This window comes from Melopsittacus undulatus, chromosome 1 (assembly GCF_012275295.1).
Source record: "Melopsittacus undulatus isolate bMelUnd1 chromosome 1, bMelUnd1.mat.Z, whole genome shotgun sequence".
Taxonomy (NCBI): domain Eukaryota; kingdom Metazoa; phylum Chordata; class Aves; order Psittaciformes; family Psittaculidae; genus Melopsittacus; species Melopsittacus undulatus.
In genome coordinates this window covers 7,760,777-7,780,576 of record NC_047527.1, presented here as the reverse complement: position 1 = coordinate 7,780,576, position 19,800 = coordinate 7,760,777, and the positions used below count along the sequence as shown (strand labels likewise).

Here is a 19,800-nt window from a genome sequence, read left to right as displayed (position 1 = left end):
ATCCAGAGGTCAATTTGAAACAGGAAGGAACTTACCTATGCTCATACACTGTGAGTGCATGCACATTATAACCCCTCTGTGTACATACAAGTCTAGAACGTCCCAGATCAACTATACCTTGCAAGCAGAAAGGATCTTGCCTTTCTGACAGTATCGTAACCTATTTGGGCCATTCATGCAAAACAATAAGACAACAGGAAAAAGCAAGGCAATACTGATGTAAAGAAAATTACTGTATTTTTCTTAACCTTGGAAAAAAAGCATGTAAGTAATTTCACTTTCTCATTCCTTAGTTTTAAAATATTTCTTATTCTGAATACCACAATAGATTTTTGAAAGTATACTGTGAAAAAATGCAAGCAGGGTTGATGCAGAAATTATTTTTCCTCAAAAGATTATTCATGAGATAATGTTGGATCAGAGCAGGACCACAAAGCAGTGTATTGCACAAAGAGGCTTGCAGTCAGGCATGCAACCCCTTGCATAGTCTCACATAACACATGTAACAGGGCACACTGAAGAAGGAGACCTGACCTCTTTTTAACACAATGGCATTCAGAGATGGAAGGCTTCATGAATAAGATAGGAGCCTTTAAAACATGATCTCTTCATCTTTGTAACAGCAGCAGAAAATGATAGGTGTTCAAAGAGATTGGCTGCAAGTAGTTGGAGCTATTAGGAAAAAATAACTCTTTTCAACTTAAATTTCTTCCTTCTATAGTAATTAAGAGAGAAATGTGTTTTTATTTTACCATTTTATGAAGGAATGGAATTCAGGTCCATGGAATTAAGTGAAGTAACAATACTGCTCTCATTTTACTCTCTCAAAACTCAAGGAATCTGAGAATACCAGGAAAATCTAAGTGAGAAAATGGATACAGACATAACCTATAGGAAACCACTACAAAATGAACCCAACATCTAGTTGCTGTAACTCATGTATTCCCAGCACAAAAGAAAGCAAATAATGCTGGAGTAAGAATCTGTATCTTCAAATATTGCCACGCAATTCCAAACACTGTGATGATGACACTTGAGACAAAGGTACCGTTTTGTTTGTTACTCACCAGTTCCGTGTGAACCTTAAGATGTGCCTGGAGCTTGTATTTATCAGGAGTAGAGTAGTCACAATGTTCTGTGGGACACTTCAGCAAAATATTACTGTGTTTCTGAATGACGTGACGCTTAAGGCAGTTTTTGGTGATGGAAGAGTAATTGCACTGGGAGCAGTAATATAAATGTTCTCGAGTATGCGTACGAACGTGCATGTCATAATGTACCTGGTACCAGAACAACTTGCCTGAAAATAAAATTAAACATAAAGAAAGTAAATTCTACACAACTGCAATTGAAAATTCTAATACAGAACCAGTTTTCCTTCAGGATAAAACACACTGCTTGAACCCCATCCCTTTTGGTTTACTGAAAAGTTGTCCTAAAGTCACTCTGCTACTGAAAACCTGCTTACAAAAACCACTTTTGACCTGCAACAGCCTAACAAGGGCAACTTTAATACAGAACAATGATCTTTTTCCTAATGAAAAAGTCCTTTAAATCTGTTTTACTCTAGAAAGATTCTGAATGTAACTGTACACCAAAAGAGGTTGTCAAAATCTTTTTGCTAGTTCCTTTTGTGTTACCCCTTCTCTAAAAGCCTTTCTGGCATTATGACACCAACAAGTGCACAGCAATTCATCTAATGTGCAACGTCATGGTGCTTCAAAAATTTCTTTCAAACTTTGATTCCTCTCCCTTCTCAAGACTACAAGATAAATCCCAAATTGTTTCTTTTTCTGTAAAGCAAAAGTTTTCAGTTAGAGTACATGGGAATGGTGTATTCCTCCCTCTTTCATAAATTCAAGAAACCAAATGTGATCAGAACAGTCTTGATCCAATACTACGTAATGAAAATTTTTAGTTAAAAAAACATGGTTCAAAACAAGCCACAAAAATATACCAGTACACATGTATCTACTGAACAGAATGATTATTATTACACATAGAATCATAGAATAGTTAGGGTTGGAAAGGACCTTAAGATCGTCTAGCTCCAACCCCCCTGCCAGGGGCAGGGACACCCCACACTAGACATCTGCACATACTATATGAGAAAGAGTCTGAATTTTGTATTAAGCTGATAATGAAGTTTAAGCATTAAAACATGGACTGACTAATGTTTATCTCATGCCTAATCTGCTGTGCTTGGCCCCAGTGAAAGTTATGAGGTGGGAAGAGGCATGTGGACAGAAGTGATCTAACTCTATCAAATTTCACATCAACACAAAACTGAGCATAACAAAGCACTTCTTTACTATATTCCACTGGTGGGCTTTTCAGGAGATGAGTCATTTCATGCTATTTACACAGCAAAAAGTAAATCTCATTGGACTGCAGAATCTATACTGAACTACAAAACTAATACTGCTGCAAAGATACACAAATACATCACTAGTAAGCAGAGAAGGAAGAAAAAGATAGCTCACTACAAAACATGTTAAATCCTCAAACAAACATAAGTCTACTGCTCCTTACCACAATATTCACATTCTAAGTCTCCATAAACCTTCCTTATTCTCTCACACAGCTCTGTGTTCATTTGTCTCTTCTGCAAACTATCCAAGATCTGCATAAAGGCAACAGCTCCACTCCCACTGTCTGATGTAGCTGCATTAGAAGAGGCTGTTTGTGGACCAACAGCTGCATTTGCTGCCGGTGCTGGCAGAGGGCTTGTGATTTCTGCTGTGTTTTGAATTGGCACACTGCTTGTTTCTGCTTCACTGGAAGGAACAGGCTGATTTCTCTCCCCAGAGTCTGAAAGGTTCTCAGTCACTGCATTATCCTGACTCGGAATTAAACTTTTGTCTTCAGACAGCAAAAGCTGAACTTCTTCACCCTGCTCATTTACTGAGCTGCTGGGATTAACTTCCTCTTCGTTTGCAGGAGAACCTTTTAACTCATCAGGACCAGAAGTACCATTGTTCAGTTGAAAGCAGTCTGATGCTGCACAGGATTGAATGTCTGGGACTGCTACATCTGTTGTCTGACACAGTGTCTCTGTTACATCCTTCGCCAAAGGATTTTCAAATGCTAAGGAAATGGTCGTATCAATTTTTGTGTCACCATTAGATTGACCATTATGGTTCACATCTGCAGCTGTTGATTCACCTTTAGAATCAGATGGTTGTGGTGTGTTACCAGCATCAGCACTCATGACAGTCAACTCATCTGTATTTTGTGCTAGCTGTTCACCAAGGGCTTCTGGCTGGATATCACCTCCTGGCTCAAGCAGGCAGAAGCTCTGATTGATAGAACTGTTAAAAACAGAAGCCTCCTGCAAATCTGCATGCACATCTTTGATGTGAGCACGGAGTCTTACAGAACTGACAAACTTCTTCAGGCACACGGAGCACACGTATACAAATGGGTGCTTCCGAACATGAAGCTCAAGGGCTTGGTATTTAGTGGCTCCATGACCACAGAGCTCACAAGCAAAGGGTCTTTCATCACCATGAACAAGCATGTGACGGTCTCGATCGAGTTCATTCTTGAATTTACGCTCACAAATATGGCAGTCATAAAGAAGTTGCCTTTTGCCCTCTCTTGTCATCAAACAAAGCTCATCAAAAACATCTTTCACCTTTTTATCTTGAAGGTCGTGTGTTTCCTTGATGTGCTTGATCAAGTTTTTCACATCTGAGTATTTCTTTTTGCAGAAGCGACAATGCTGCTTGATTTTCTTATGAACTCTTTCAATGTGGACTTTGAGGTGGCCTTTGCTGAGACAAGTGAACGAGCAGTAATCGCAGCTAAACTTCTCCCCTGTATGCTTCCGCATGTGAACATTAAGGTTGGCTTTGATTGCACTGGCGTAACTGCAGTATGAACATTTGTAAGGTTTTTCATTTGTATGGATCCTCAAATGCGCTTGGAGGGAATGTTTAAATTTGAACACTTTGTTACAGTATTCACATGTGAAAATCTTCAGTTGAGTTGGACCCAACCTAAAAAAAACCCAACAAACCAGTTATGTTTACAGCATTGAAATATGTCAAAATTACCCTAAATATTCATAATGGACAGATATGTTTGTTTTTAATGGTATTCTCCACAGGCCTTTTAGAATCTACAACTTATGCACAGCCAGGCTGAGAAAGTCGGGGCCATTCAGCCTGGAGAAGAGAAGGCTACGTGGAGACCTCATAGCAGCCTTCCAGTATCTGAAGGGGCCTACAAGGATGCTGGGGTGGGACTCTTCATCAGGGATAGCTGTAAGACAAGTGATGATGGGTTTAAACTCGAAACAGGGGAAGTTCAGGTTAGATATAAGGAAGAAGGTGAGGGTGGTAAAGCACTAGAATGGGTTGCCCAAGGAAGTGGTAAATGCTTCTTCCCTGGCAGTACTCAAGGCCAGGTTGGACAGAGCCTTGGGCAACATGGTCTAGTGTGAGGTGTCCCTGCCCATGTCAGGAGGGCTGGAACTGGGTGATCTTAAGGTCCTTTCCAACCCAAATCATTCTATGATTCTATGATTATTTTTCAGCTGTTCCTTTATTTAAAAGGCTCAGAAATTATTTCAGTTTCATGAAAATGGATAGGGAAGCATCTCATTCACATTTTGCCTGAACACAAATGTAAATACTTCAGAATTACCTGCTTGATTTCATTGCCTGTTCATATGGGGTTTGCTGAATGGCATATTCTTGATAACCTCTTCGTTGTGAAGGGTCTTGAACTGCTGCTTCTGGAGTTGCGGGTTCACTTTCTTGAGGAGCAGCCTCTACAGGAACAATTTTTGTGGCTCCTAAAAGCAAGAACAAAAAAAGGTCATAAAAATAGCCTATTAAAATGTGTTACCCATAATATAGAAATATAAGCAAAATAGTAAACTCTGTAATCATTAGTGCAACTATTTAGTTTCTGTTGTTAAATTCATGTGTGTAAAATGATAGACCTCCAGAACCTATCGGTATTTACAGTACAGATCTGCTTAAATAATAAGCCACAACTAATGGCTCTGGGGACTGTGCATGGTGCTTGATGCCTGCTGTTATGTGATCCTACATCTAAATACTTCCACATTCTAAAAACTGTAACTTTTCAAAATGAAATTTTAATATCTTTGTTTCTGCCCCATATTACATCCTTTACACCCCAGACAAGCTGTTTAATCAGTTCCACAAATAAGGCTGAGGAAAAGACACTGTTTAGTCTGTTTAAAAGTCTACACAACTTTTCCTTATATAGGTCTTTTACTGCTTATATTTTGGGGCATACTGCCATCCTTCAGAATAAAAGAGTATGTTCTATGTGCACTTCTCAATCTCCATTAAAGGCAGAAGTAAAGAGGCTCTGCTGAACACAGTAAGATCAGATTCTGTCCCTCAGAGCTTTACTGTTAGTTAAGGCACAAAGAAGCATATTTTGAGATGTGACTGAGTGAAGATTATTTACCTGGATGTTCTTTATTTTCTGAACAGTGGCAGGAAAAACTTAATGTTGGTCATTTGTAGTGAGCAGTCAAGGTATCGAAAATCCATATAAATATTAATTTACACTGAAAAAAAACCCACTGATGTGTATCAAACCAAGAACCCATTACTGATTGATCGCCTCCTTTTAAACTTCTCATGTGTTCAATGGGAATGCTATTATTCTCAACAGTTGAAATTACATATATTTGTGTATTTATGTACTCATCCATCCATACGTTACAATTATTTCACGCTACTAACAAGTACTATAGAAAAGTCTGAGAAAAAATTAAATGTTGCTTTCTAATCTTCTAACTTTTCAGCCTGTGTTACCAGAACATTGTAACTTCTATTCTTCCTCCCTATCATAAGTGCCAGGCTGTCCAACAGGACTTCATCTATCAAACTGCACTATAGTAGCCCAGTGAGACAGGAGCTTGTCATTACAGTACAGGAGATGCAGTTCAATCAGTGGGTTCAACATAAAGACGATAAAGAAGACATTAGACACCAGACCAGTATTCCCATATGTCAATATTTTTAAAATGGAATCAAAGTCTTCTATATTTAGAATGCCTTTGTTAAAAGAAAACAGATCCCAAACTGCTCCATCAGCATGGCTACCTCTTCCAGGCTTCTCATTTCCTAAATGTTAGACAAAGATCCTCATTAAATGCTCTGCACTAAACCTCCTCTGAATCCTTCTGCCTTTCAGCGTATTTGACCATTTCCTGAAAAGACTGAACTGTTTAACAGACTTTTATGCTACAAGCACAGAATATTAATCACCTAAATCAGCTGAAAAACAAAGCTTTAAAAAAGGCAAAAGCAGCTTTTAATATTTTTATAGGTTAGTTCACCATGAGGTTAAACATTTTAAGTTGGACAAAGAAATAGAAACTCAGATGGAATGCAGATTAATATCCTTTTCAACAGAGTGGGACATTAGATTGGCTGAGCCAAATCAGTCTGTAACTCCATGGGAACAAAGCTACCTGCTCAGAAGGGTAAGCTTTAATTTTCCTCACCTTGCTTAATTCCATATTTGCTTTAAATCAATACAGGGTTAGCTTCTTTTCTCTAGCCCTCCACTCACCTACGTGCTTGTGATGCCAGCATGGGAGTTTACAAAGATGAAGAGGATCAGAAAAAGGATCTTTGACTAAGATCCACACCATGTCTCCCTTCCTGCAAATGGCACAATGATCCAAAGGACAGGAATGTGTGGCCAGGGGCAGGAGGACCACACTGCCCCTGTGACAGCACTCCATCCTTATTGACCCAGCTACTTTAAAATGGGTAGTCCCAATCCTCCTCCTTTCCCCCAAGAGACTCATTTTATCACCACTTTCCCTCTTCCTACCTTTGAAACTTGAGTGGTCCCAACAAGAGACATTCCAGTTTGTAAAACTGGCAGTGAAAATATGCATGTATTTATTTTACCAGCTTTCTGAAGGAGTTTACCACAAGTGCCAGTGCAAGAAACTGGGAAGTAAGAGACAAGCAGGAAAGCTCCCTTGGCATGAGTGTGATGTTAAGTCCATTCACACGTGTCATAAACCCACAACCATCATACTGTGAGCTACAAGAAAGAAGTCAGCTTAAACACGGAAGACTGATCAGTTTAATAGAAACAACTTTCATCAGTTAAACCAAGTCACTCCCAGAGCAGTAAACAAAATTACATTCTTCCACTTCTTCCCTGCTTCCCAAAAAGCTCGATGGGAAAAGGACCCAAATGTTCATAAATTACACATAGGGTACAGTAGCAGGAGGATACAACTGTCCCTTTATAAATAGTGGCTCCCCAGTGGAGATCAGGCAGAGAAAAACCTGCACAGTGTTGTAGCAGGACTTTGCAGAAGAAAAAAATTTAACTCCTTTAGAAATTAAAAAATAATGAGAATGAAGAATTTAAATATTTTCTGCTACTTTTGTACATATATGTATTTTGATTATCTCAATGTCTAAGTGGAGATCAGTCACAAGCTGCATTCCTCAGGGGTCAGTATTTAGGACTGGCACTGCTCAAGAACTTTGCCAGTGACATGGACAGCTGCACTGATGCACCCTCAGCAAGTTTGATGCTGACACCAAGCTGTGTGGGGTGGTCAAAACACTGGAGGGAATGGATGACATCCAGAGGGAGCTGGACAGGCTGGAGAGATGGGCCAATGCCAACCTCATGAACTTCAACAAAGCTGAGTACAAAGTCTTACACCTGGGTCAAGGCAACCCCAGGCACAGCTACAGGTTAGGCAGAGGGAACTGACAGCAGCCCTGAGGGGAAGGACTTGGGTGGGTTGGTCAATGGGAAACTTAACACGAGCCAGCCTCAGTGTGTACTCATAGCCCAGAAAGCCAACCGTATCCTGGGCTGCACCAAAAGAAGCATGACCAGCAGGTCAAAGGAGGTGATCCTGCTCCTCTACTCTGCTCTTGTAAGAGCCTACTTGGAGTAGTGTGTGCAGTTCTGAGGTCCTCAACACAAGAGTGCCTACTCAAGCAAGTTCAGAGGAGACCACGAAAATGATCAGAGAGCTGGAGCACCTCTTTCAAGAAGAAAGGCTGAGAGAGCTAGGATTATTCAGCCTGGAGAAGGTTCCAGGCAGACCTTCAAGCAGCTTTCCAATACCTAAAGGGATGCTACAGGGAAGCTGGAGAGGGACTTTTTACAATGCATGTAGTGACAGGACAAGGGATAATGGCTTTACACTGAAACAGGGTAGGCTTAGATTATACATAAGGAAAAAAAATTCTTCCCTGTGAGGGTGCTGAGGCACTGGCACAGGGTGCCCAGAGAAACTGTGCCTGCCCCATCCCTGGCAGTGTTCAAGGCCAGGTTGGATGGACCTTGGAGCAACCCGCTCTAGTGGAAGGTGTCCCTGCCCATGGCAGGGGGTTGGAACTCGGTGAGCTTTAATATCCCCTCCAACCCAAACCATTCTGTGATTCTGTATTTGGAGGGACCTAGAGACCTTGAACAGAGGGAACACTGTTTTCATAAGCATGCATGGCTGGTGTCAGATTAATTATAGCACAGTTTTTCATAAGCACTGCAATTAGGAATGAAAGTGAATAACTACAATTACATGCATATCTAAAAATACTTTATTTTGAATGGCAGATACTATTGTTCATAGTCTATGTTTAATAACCAGCAAGTAAACTCTGCCAAACATTCAGTCTTCTGTGGTTTTTAAATGTATTTTATTTCTCATGTTTAAGTTCTGTAATATTGCCAAAGCTTCTAAAACCAATTAGTTACTGAAGCTCAATTAGTTTGATTCAGAAGAGATTCCACTTAGAACATTTAAATTGTTTTATGTGATTTCTGTAATGCTTTAAAGACTGCAGCTTCTCCGGAAAACCTGTGAGAGCGTCTCACGACCTCCCCAGTGAAGACTTTTTTCCTCCTATCTAATCTAACTCTTCCCTCCTTCAGTTTCAAGCCATTACCCCTTGTTGTATTCCGCACATGTCCACGTAAAAATCCTTTCTCCAGCTCTCTTGCAGACCCCTTTAGTTACAGGAAGGCTGCAACAGGGTCTCCTTGGAGCCTTTTCATCTCCAGGCTGAACATCACCAAAACTTAGTCTGTCTTCATAGAAGAGGTATTCCAGCCCTTAGATCATCTTCATGGACCATATTGAACTTCCCATCAATCAAAACCCCAAAGTCCTTCTCCGCTCAGTGTTTATTTGTGTTTGGGATTTGTCCAGTCCAGGTGCAGGACCTTGCACTGGCCTTGTAGAAGTGCATGTTGTCTGCACGGGCCCACTTCTGAAGCCTGTCATGGTTTTTCAACACCTGCACAGAAAAAAACACTACCACTTTTAATCAAACTGTGTTTAGTCTGAGAGTCAATGCAAGCTTTCACATTGCTAAAGCTGTACATCTATTACCTTTCATGTGCCTTCCAAGTACACATTACAAAAAAGGAACATGGGGAAAAAAAATCAATGTTCTGGGAAGCTACAAACTAACTGTTGTGTTTGAAGGGATTTTTAAAACATCAGTTTAGTCATAATCTGGTGAATGCATGACGCAGTGTCCCAAACCTAAATAGCGTATAGCAGAATTACAGGAAACTGTTAATGTAACACTTCCAAAAGCATCTCTCACTTAAGAAGACAAACAGTCTGAATATCTCCTCTATAATGTGAATAAAGTACAACTAATTCTCGAAACCTCCTCTATGTTTCTAATTGACAGAATGCTTATCTGACACCTTCAAAAGGATTTTACAGGACTGGACACAAAGACGGATGTTTCTGTGCATATAATAGATAACACATTTTAGTAGTCTTGACAGCTGTAAGCAAAACATACTCAGGAAAGTATTAATGACATGTATAATGTATAATGTGTTAACAGGAATGGAATACCAAAGAGGAGAACAATACAAAGCTGAAAACAATGCACAGAAGTTTTTGAAAGGGATTCTGCCAGTCAGGTGAGTGAATCAGAATCATAGAATAGTTAGGGTTGGAAAGGACCTGAAGATCATCCACTTCCAACTCCCCTGCTATGGGCAGGGACACATCACACTAAACCATATCACCCAAGGCTTCATCCCACCTGGTCTTGAACACTGCCAGGGATGGAGCATTCACAACCTCCCTGGGCAATCCATTCCAGTGCTTCACCATCCTTACAGTAAAGAATTTCTTCCTTATATTCAATCTAAACTTCCCTTGTTTCAGTTTGAACCCGTTACCCCTTGTCCTATCACTACAGTCCCTAATGGAAGAGGACCTCCCCAGCATCCCTATAGGCCCCCTTCAGATACTGGAAGGCTGCTATGAGGTCTCCACACAGCCTTCTCTTCTCCAGGCTGAACAGCCCCAACTTTCTCAGCCTATCTTCATATGGGAGGTGCTCCAGCCCCCTGATCATTCTCGTGTCCCTCCTCTGAACTTGTTCTAACAGTTCCATGTCCTTTTGATGTTGAGGACACCAGAACTGCACACAATTTTATAAAGCAGCAAATGCATGTGTACTGTTAAAATACATTGTTTGAAATTATTCCAAAATTCTTTGATGAGAAGGCACTATAGGAATTTATGAATGAAGAATCCTTCAATCATGATATAGGATCTTTACTTGATTTTCAAATATCTACACACACTTTCTGTCAAACTATTTGTATGCATAAATATTAACATTACAAATGGTATACTGTAGATATATACTGTGTTTTCATAAACAAATTTACATTTAGCATAAATATACACACAAATCAGGAGCTCTAATAAAGATATTACAGAAAAAAAATACTTCCCTATTCTTTGGTCACTGTTTATTCATTTATTCCTTTAAAACTATCCACATGCTATGTTAGTGATGTTAATGCAGGTAACTACACATAGGTATGACAAATGATGGACCTGGGAAGAAATGCCGTGGTAGTTCAAAAATGCTGTAGGTGCCAGATGCAGAGACTGTTCATCAAGGTAATGAAATAACATTATCTTTCACATAATAATCATTCTGTGTAGTTCAGTCTTAGACCAAAGACTAATTTTATGCAGTGCCAGCACAGACAAAACTATATTTGATTCTACAGCTTAATTCTGATTACCTGGAATAGCTTCATGGGCTGTCAAAACCACACTTATAATAGGATTTTTAGCTCCTGAAACCTGCTCAGTCTCCTTAGTTGATGGAGTTTTCTCTGTTTTCTGAGCTCTGGTCCTCTTTGGAGTTTTCTCTCGCTCATCTTCCTTCCTGTCAAGGTCAACGTCAGAATCATTACCTAAAGAGCAAACATCAGAAAGAATGTGACTATGTACAAAAGAAATGCAGGTAACACAGTCACTAACATTATGAGAAAGAATTAGGAGAAAGTTAATACCACTGTAGAAAGAAATAGATGTTATCAAAACAAGAGGTGCTGCATTAGTCCCTAAAGGGGAACTTCTTTCACCTCAGTTTAAGAAAACTAGTGCTATACAAACAGAGAAAGTAGGCAAAATAAAGACAAACAACAAAGAACTGCAAAACTGGACTCTCAGAAACACTTGTGTTTCTAAATTATTTTGTTGTTACTGTGGGATTTTATAGAAATTCTACAAACTGTGTAGAATTTCTTATGATTTCACTATTAATGAACAAATTATTTTTCCCCTTTCTACATGTAATTGTCCTGCCAACTTCAGAATTATTTGTCCTAGTACTGGATTCATTACCTATCTTATTTAATGGAAAGTCATCCAACAGTCTCTTTTGATTATGCTTCCCCACCCCCCCCACCCCCAATTTCCATGAACCAATAGCCAGAAACATACTTTTCTTTTTCAATGTTGTTGGAATAATTAAGGTTCAAAACAATTCTTTGTTCAACTTAACTCCTGACATGTAGAAGTGCCAGCCTTAAAAATGAAGAGTTACATCATTCCTGTTGCTATTCAAAATCATAGGATTGCAGAATGGTTTGGGATGAAAGGGACCATAAAGACCATCCAGTTCCAATCTGCTGCCATGGGCAGGGACACCTTCCACTAAACCAGGTTGCTCAAAGCCCTGTCCAACCTGGGCTTGAACACTGCCAGGGATGGAGCATGAAAGTCTTCAGCTTCTTAAATGGGATAACGTTTGGGCTTGCTAACTAAAAAGCAACACGTTGTATTTAAAACACTCATCTGAAATAAGAATGAACAATCAGTAATGAATAATCATAAGTTGCTTCTTTAAGCTAATTCTTCCTTAGACCAAATGTTTATATATAAAGAATTTGTATAAAGAATAAATACAGAGGGCTGAAAGTTTATATCAACAAAATTTCTTTGTATTAGATGAAGTGGTAGAAAATCCAGGCGAGAGAAACCAAACTTGGCAAAGTCAGGCATTATGGGAATGTCCCAGAGGTAATGAGTATGGAAAGCAAAAATTGATGGAACCCAGTGGAAACCCCACTTCCTCCTTCCCCTCCCCTGAATCCAAAGCAGGTGACACAATCTCCAGGATAAGTTATTCAATGTATATTCATACTGTGCTGTAGCTGCTCCACTGGGTTAGAGAAACAATGTACAAATAAAACCCAGAAACAGCAAAGCTGTACTATGTCTAGAGTTGTTTATGACATGCAAATTGCAAGAGCAGGGGAAAGAGATGCTACATGAAACCAGCTGTGTTTTAATTTCAGTAATGCTTTCTAAATATTCAGCTGAGATTCAAACAAGTCTGTCCCACGTGGCCTTCTTAGTGTTAGGACTGCACAACTACCACCTGAATAAACTGCAAGCTCTGTACTAGATCCAAAGCCAGAAGGAAACAAGGTGTGCAGGTCAGGCAGTCATAGGCAGAAATGTGTACAGTGACAACTCACAGTGACTTGATGCTAATCTGTAAATCTGAAATTCATATTTGCAATACCTACAGTGAGCAACAACCACACACAAACTGAATTCAAACACACACAGCGAACTAACTTTCTATGGAGTTGAGGTTTTTAGCCCAGTTTCTAGGTTATAGAAAACTACACCCTGCCTTGAGAGCCCCCTGCTCTTCAGTGGTAATGGTTTCCTCAATTTTATTAGATAACTTCATTGATAGATGCCTCTTCTCAATTATGTTTTTCCTCTGTAAATTTCTAAGATTTTGGAAAATATTGCAGCCTTTAAAGGGCCTCATTATGTCCCCATTGAACTCCTTCATAACATTGTAAATTATTGATGTTGAAGCCACATAATTCTAAACCTGACACTTCTCTGCAACACTTCAAAGGGATATTTGAATATAAAGACGTATTTAGATATGAACATAAAGACATATAAAGGCACTGCTTGTGCAGCGTTTTCTTTTGGTGTGATGAACAGGGGTGGGAGGAAACACAATTTTCCACATTTCCTTCATGACACAGCCTCTGTTACCTTATTATCAACAATAAAATGAATTTCACAGCAGGACCAGGCCATCAATAGAAGAAATAAGTCTCATAAAGAATCAGAATACAAAGAGAACATAAAGCTGCTTATTAAATTGCGTTTCCCTAAGGCTGCATCATATACTGTTCAACAGATTAATCGAGCTAATTACTCTGCTTTTGTTTAGTGGACAAGTGAGAGCTAGTGATAGTATGAGGGCAGAAATGGGGGAGAAGATTTGAGATACCTGTGGACAAGACTTAAAGTCGTTTTTTGCATGTTTTAGATAAAAGAAATCTAATACTATAGTTTGAAAGGAAAGCTGTGATGAGGACAACAGAATATTCTCCATTTGGCTTGGGATCACATATTAAATTCCTAGTAGGCATATGAATAGAACCCAAGCCCTCTAACTCTTAAATCCCTTTCTAACCATTAAAAAGAATCAGTTTAATGAGGAAATAAAGTGGTTGAAAACAAATGAAAAAACCATTGCATTGCCTTTATGTGCTTTTCATGTTAACCTGTAACCCTATTAACTTTGAATACTGGAATTCTACTAAAAACAGAAAAGAAAGAAAAGGACAAACCCCAGACTTGATTCTGTCAGTGATCCACACTAATGCGTAACTGCTACCAGAGTAATAAGTTAACAAATGTTTCATGCTGGTTTTCTTTCCTAATGTGCCTCTAATCAGGCAGATCATTTGCTAATTCCTTCAGTTCAACCTAAGATAAAAGCTGTGGAAAAAACATGTTACAATAAATAGATTTGATTGATTCCCTGCTTTCAAAACAACACCACAAATGCTATTTAAAATAACATACAAAATTGCAATATAACAGTATTTCTTTACTGAAGTGTTGCTATTTCATATGCAATTTAGCACATGTGCCAAGTGCTAAATATTAAGATGATGGCCATATGAAAATATCTGAAGAAACCCAAAGCTGGTGAGTACTTCAAACAAAGGACTGAATCTCAACTTCCATCTTCTCAGTATGAGTTGAGAATATTAAGCAAGTAACAGGAATACTACACTCAGTATCTGCAAAGATGAGAGGATGGTATTGAGCGCCATGCAAAGTCCCTTAACACAGAAAAGCCCACACAGATGTTGATCAAAACCAGGCAAGTGATAAAATACAAACAATTTGCTCATCATACATCTTCAACTAGTGCTGAATATGCTTGTGTATAAGCATCCTCAAAACTTTTTAATATGGAAAAAAAGCCCCAATTGTCTCCTCACTATACGGGGTTGGAAATAGAATCATAGAATAGTTTGGGTTGGAAAGGACGTTAAGATCATCCAGTTCCAACCCCCCTGCCATGGGCAAGGGACACCTCACACTAAAACGTGTCAGCAAAGGCTTCATCCAACCTGGCCTTGAACACTGCCAGGGGTGGAACATTCACAACCTCCCTGGGCAACCCATTCCAGTGCCTCACCACCCTCACAGTAAAGAACTTCTTCATTATCTCTAACCTGACCTTCCCCTGTTTAAGTTTTAACCCCTTACCCCTTTTCCTATCACTACAGTCCCTACTGAAGAGTCCCTCTCCAGCATCCTTATAGGCTCTTTCAGATACTGGAAGGCTGCTATGAGGTCTTCATGCAGCCTTCTCTTCTCCAGGCTCAACAGCCCCAACTTTCTCAGCCTGTCTTCATATGAGAGGTGCTCCAGTCCCCTGATCATCCTCGTGGCCTCCTCTGGACTTGTTCCAACAGTTCCATGTCCTTTTGATGTTGAGGGCACCAGAACTGCACACAATATTCCAAGTGAGGTCTCACAAGATAAGACAATAAGATAATCTTTAAGGCCCCTCCCAACCCCAAACATTCTATGATTCTATTCTATAGAGTGGTCAAGTCCAGTTCTGATACTTCAACATTAGAATTTATTCACTAATCTGACACATGCTGATGGCAGTAGCTCCATTCTTTCCCTTTCTGAGAGCAATAAGCATCTTCCATAAACAATCTGTTGACAAGCAGCTGGAGCTGCACACGTTACCAGTACCTTTTACTACAAACATAACTATTTCATAGTGTGTGTAACCTGAACAGCCAACAAAAACTCTCTATGAAATCATCAGACCAGAAAAAAAAACCCAACATCTTAATTCTCAGTGATAGCTGCTTTCCTCCTGAACTCTCTCTACACCAAAACCCACTGAACTATAAAGTGTGCTTTAGGAAAGGGTTAATAGGGAGACAAAAGCACGTTTTAATGAAAAAAACAAGAGTTACAACTTTGACCACAAGGGCTTCAACTGCCTTTCCATAATATGGGACCATCTCATCAGTAATTTAGCCATCTAAAAAAGTAGGGAAAAAAACCTACTTAAGTGTCAGCACTGTGGGTTAGAGTATCAAAATAAGTGCGCCTCTTATAACTAAAACAACCCACCTCCATAGTACAATTCCTTTTGTATTATAAAGGAACACGCATAACTGATTTTTATAATGATTTATGATAAAACAGAATACATGCAACTTTAGAATAGCTATGCCAAGTCTCTCAAAGCAATAAGAGTCTTTGCTTGGTCCTAAACAGATTTATTTAGACAAACTGCCTGACATTGCATCTCCCTTTCCAAGAAGTCAGCTGGCACTTCGATTCAGCAGATGAATAAACTGACCTCCCCTATCTAGCAACAGGCATTTTAAATGCCTGCTCCTGCTTGTGGAAGAAATAACACTGTGCCTATGTCTTCTAACACATTTAAGGAATGGTCACGTCAGTGTTGATAACTAAAGCTAACGTCAACTCCAAATTAATCACTGCTTTCAGAGTCCTGCCAAACTAGATCTATACCACGATTCTATTTGTGCCATTAACTGAAGGTACTGCTCTCTGCATTCCTAATTGGATATAGGACATCTAGCAAGCACAGCTACACATCCTTAACTGGCATGTTTTTAAACTATGCGTCATACAAGCTACTATCACCTAAATCAGAACCTAGCTGATGGCAAAACCATTTTAAACTAAGGCCAAAAGTGCTATCTTTAAGAATGGTGCAGGCTCTAATTCAGCAGGAATAAGTGGTTCACTCCAAGAATCTGTCCACTACTGTAATCTGTCTTCCACCCAAATCACATTCCCCATCCATCAAACATCCTCTCTTACATCCACCAGAGATTCCGCTCATGCTGCAGTGTGGGAGAGGGATGGCAGTTAAAATGATTACCTGTTGTCTATATCTCAAAACAAGCAAGCTTAGAGGCAGCTGCTGGGGAACTGACCCAACCCAGGTACAGCCAAACTCCCCATACACATCCCATCTAAGTGGTGGAGGCTGAAGCGGCTCCACTTTTTGGCTGGGAGCAGGCACAGTGAAGACATGTCAGGTTTCCCAGGTCACAAGATAGGAAAACCTCTCTGGGATCATCCTTCCTCACCTATGTGTGATACTTAGCGTTGTGGCACTTACTACTTATCGTTGCAAAACTGTAATCCTCTTTGTGAGAGACAGAACAGTTGCTTATGGGGAAGCAGCATTTCAGGGAGTTTAAGACAATCATTAGTATAATAAACATGTCTACCTTGTCTGGTTTTACTCTCAGTTTTGCTTCAATGTGCTTTTTGTGTTCAAAGAAACTGACAATTCCATTCCATTTGAAATTAACGCTAAGGATTACAAGTCATTACCAATTTGGTCACAAGATGAAAACAGTTTCCCTACACACTTCAGATGTTTTTGTTGGATATTTTCTTACCTCCATCTCCTTCTTCCTCTCCTTCACTTAAACCAATAATGCAGATATGTTTCCTCAGCTGACGTGTGTTGGAGAACTTCCGATTGCATTTTCTACATTCCAAGCTTCCCGGTGAGACTTCAGACAGTTCTGTTCCTTCTTCTGTCCCAGGCAGAGTTTCTTCACTTGGAACAGGGTTATTTTCTGCCACATCTTCATCCACACAAAACTTCTTAGTAGAGCCTTTTGGTCTGCCTCTTTTCCTCTTTGCTACAAGAAGCTCTAGAAAGAGATTTAAAAAGAAAGTGTAATTAAATTCCATGGCTAATCAGGCAATATCAATCTGATCTGTGAAAAGCAGGAATAGTACATTAAGTCTGACAGCCTCTATCCATAAAGCTTAAAGAAAGTTTAGCTTCACACATACTTATCTGAGAACAGTGGTATTTGTTGGCATTTCTGCTAGCTGCAAAGTTTGAGTTACAAAGATTGGCAGATATCAAAGTGTCAGTTTTACAGGAATTACACTGCAAGCACTCTTTTAGGTTGTTCTATAACTGTATCAGCATGCATATTCTACAAAGTTGATCTGCTGTGTTCTGACACTCAACAAAAAGCCTTTTCAATTTAAGCACTCTCAAAGAAATGGCTCAAGTATTGACATGTATTCCTAGGAAACACATGTCAATGTATATCTTTGTTTAAAAAGCAAAAGCTCGTTGTGCTTTTAAAAGACAACTGAACAATATTTCCTATGATTTCTTTGGAATAAAAAAATCCTGGCAACAAATAAATTCCAGAAGCCATGGAAAAAAATGTTTCCTTAGTGAGTATTTCACGGTATTAAATCTGAAGTCATTCAAAGTTCTTAATAAATACAATATAATTTCCCATTTTTCCCTCAGTGACATGGTTTCACGGTGGTCTTGGCAGTCCTTGGGTAATGGTTGGACTTGATGATCTTAAAGGTCTTTTCCAACCTAGCTGATTCTATGATTTCCATTTTTCAGTAGAGGAAATACTAGTAACATCAATGCAATGCAGTGAACATAGAAATGCATGGCAACATAAAATACTTCGCACTATTTCCTGCTGATGATTTCTCTCATTGTTGCTGTAGTTACTTCAAAAGCCACCTTGCTATCACCCACTCACAGGTGTAACTGTTGACTTCACTGACCAAACGAACTAGATCCCAAGGAAACTTTTAGTTAACAAAAGCAGATAGAGGGAAAGGGGGGAATTTCCAGATAGGGACCAAGTTATCTTAGGAGATTTCTGAGTTACTTCTATTGGATAGTTTAATACAATGACAAGAATCAGTCTCTTTCTTGTTAATCGTGGAGGTTGATTGCTTTTTACTTCCTTATACTGTGCTTCTTGAAGAATTAACTGATTGCTATTGTACAGGTTTTGGTTATTTACTTTAACCTTCCTCTTCTGACAGAAACTGTCTGTTCAAACAGCAAAGCCTGGTAGCATTTAAATAGGTTTTCTAAAGTCTTAGCATACATCTGGTGAAGTATCACATCTACTGCATTCAGAAGGAAAATTACTGTGCATTGAAGGCCATGGTTTAGTGGTGGATGTGGCAGTGCTGGGAAAACAGCTGGACTCAATGACCTTAAAGGTTTTTTTCAACCTAAATAATTCTATGATTCAGTGAAAAGAGCTTGCTGATGTTGTATGGAGAAATAGAACAGTCAGGCTTCCTCCAGGATTTTAACATTCTTTTCTTCTCTTGTTAGACAGCTGAGCTATCGAATTAGTTAATATTTGCCTTCTATAGTGAAGAAGCAGAGAAACTACTCTTCAGAGTGCGGCTCAGATCACATAAGGCCTGGATTGTCTCTTCCAGAGTGACCAAGATCCCAGTTAAAGAACTTTCAGTTATGTGCACTGACTTCCAGCTTTGAGAATGAAAAAGAGCTTGATACCGTCATTATAATTGCCAAAAATCCCTGGAGCATAATGTGCATTATATGTGCTGAGTGAAACACAGGAGGTGTTAAGCTCCTGTCAGCCATCACCTTCAGAATATCAGAGACAGGCACATACAAAAAGTCCGTGAAGAACTCTGTTTGTAAGGCTCAGAAACAAAACAAACTTAAATTTTTGGCATGTTTCAGCTTAAGGCAGTCACAGCAAAGAAGTCCCTTAAAGGTGTTCTTTTAGACCAAAATAGTTCCAAATCTTGAGATTTGTGCAAAAATAGAAAATAAAGTTATTCTCCTCAGAATTTCATACTTTTACCGTTGGTTTGAGGGCTTTTTTCTTTGGATTTGGTGGTACGTTTTTTGTTGTTGCTTTTCACAGTGCAGATGGGCTAAGTATGAAATATGTCTTCCAGGTTATAAGAGAGAAATGCCCAGTAATTAAGCAACTGTTGCAGTTCTAAAAGCTTGAAAGTATCTTGCGATTATTCAGGCTAAGAAAGACTGGTCTATGCCACATATAGATTGTGCCTCCTACAACAAACTTAATTTTCTCCTCCTCCTATACCAGAAACCTTTACCAAAACCAGTGTATATCAAGAATAAAGATTAAGAACTATATAGGTTTTTTATTGAGTATGCATCAAGCCAATAGCCTACGTTCTGCCTGATAAATGGAGACCCACAATGTAAAAGTCTGAAAAGTCATGAGAGAATATTAAATAAAACATAAAACATAAATAATTTTCAAGTATATGTGCCAAAAGACCTTACTAAATTGGTTGAGTGAGAGCATATGGCAAATTAATGACCTCAAGGA

The 19,800-nt window shown here is 39.3% G+C and overlaps 1 protein-coding gene across 1 annotated transcript in view; it reads right to left on the bottom strand.

Annotated features, from left to right (window-relative positions):
- ZFAT (zinc finger and AT-hook domain containing) overlaps positions 1 to 19,800 on the bottom strand; it is a 74,006-nt gene that overhangs the window by 38,812 nt on the left and 15,394 nt on the right. The window contains exons 3-7 of the mRNA XM_005143809.4: positions 17,068 to 17,328; positions 11,056 to 11,229; positions 4,651 to 4,801; positions 2,533 to 4,001; positions 1,068 to 1,300 (exon numbers count right to left, since the gene is read on the bottom strand). Of these exons, the coding sequence (XP_005143866.3) occupies positions 1,068 to 1,300; positions 2,533 to 4,001; positions 4,651 to 4,801; positions 11,056 to 11,229; positions 17,068 to 17,328 (2,288 nt within the window). The remainder of the gene's footprint in view (positions 1 to 1,067; positions 1,301 to 2,532; positions 4,002 to 4,650; positions 4,802 to 11,055; positions 11,230 to 17,067; positions 17,329 to 19,800) is intronic.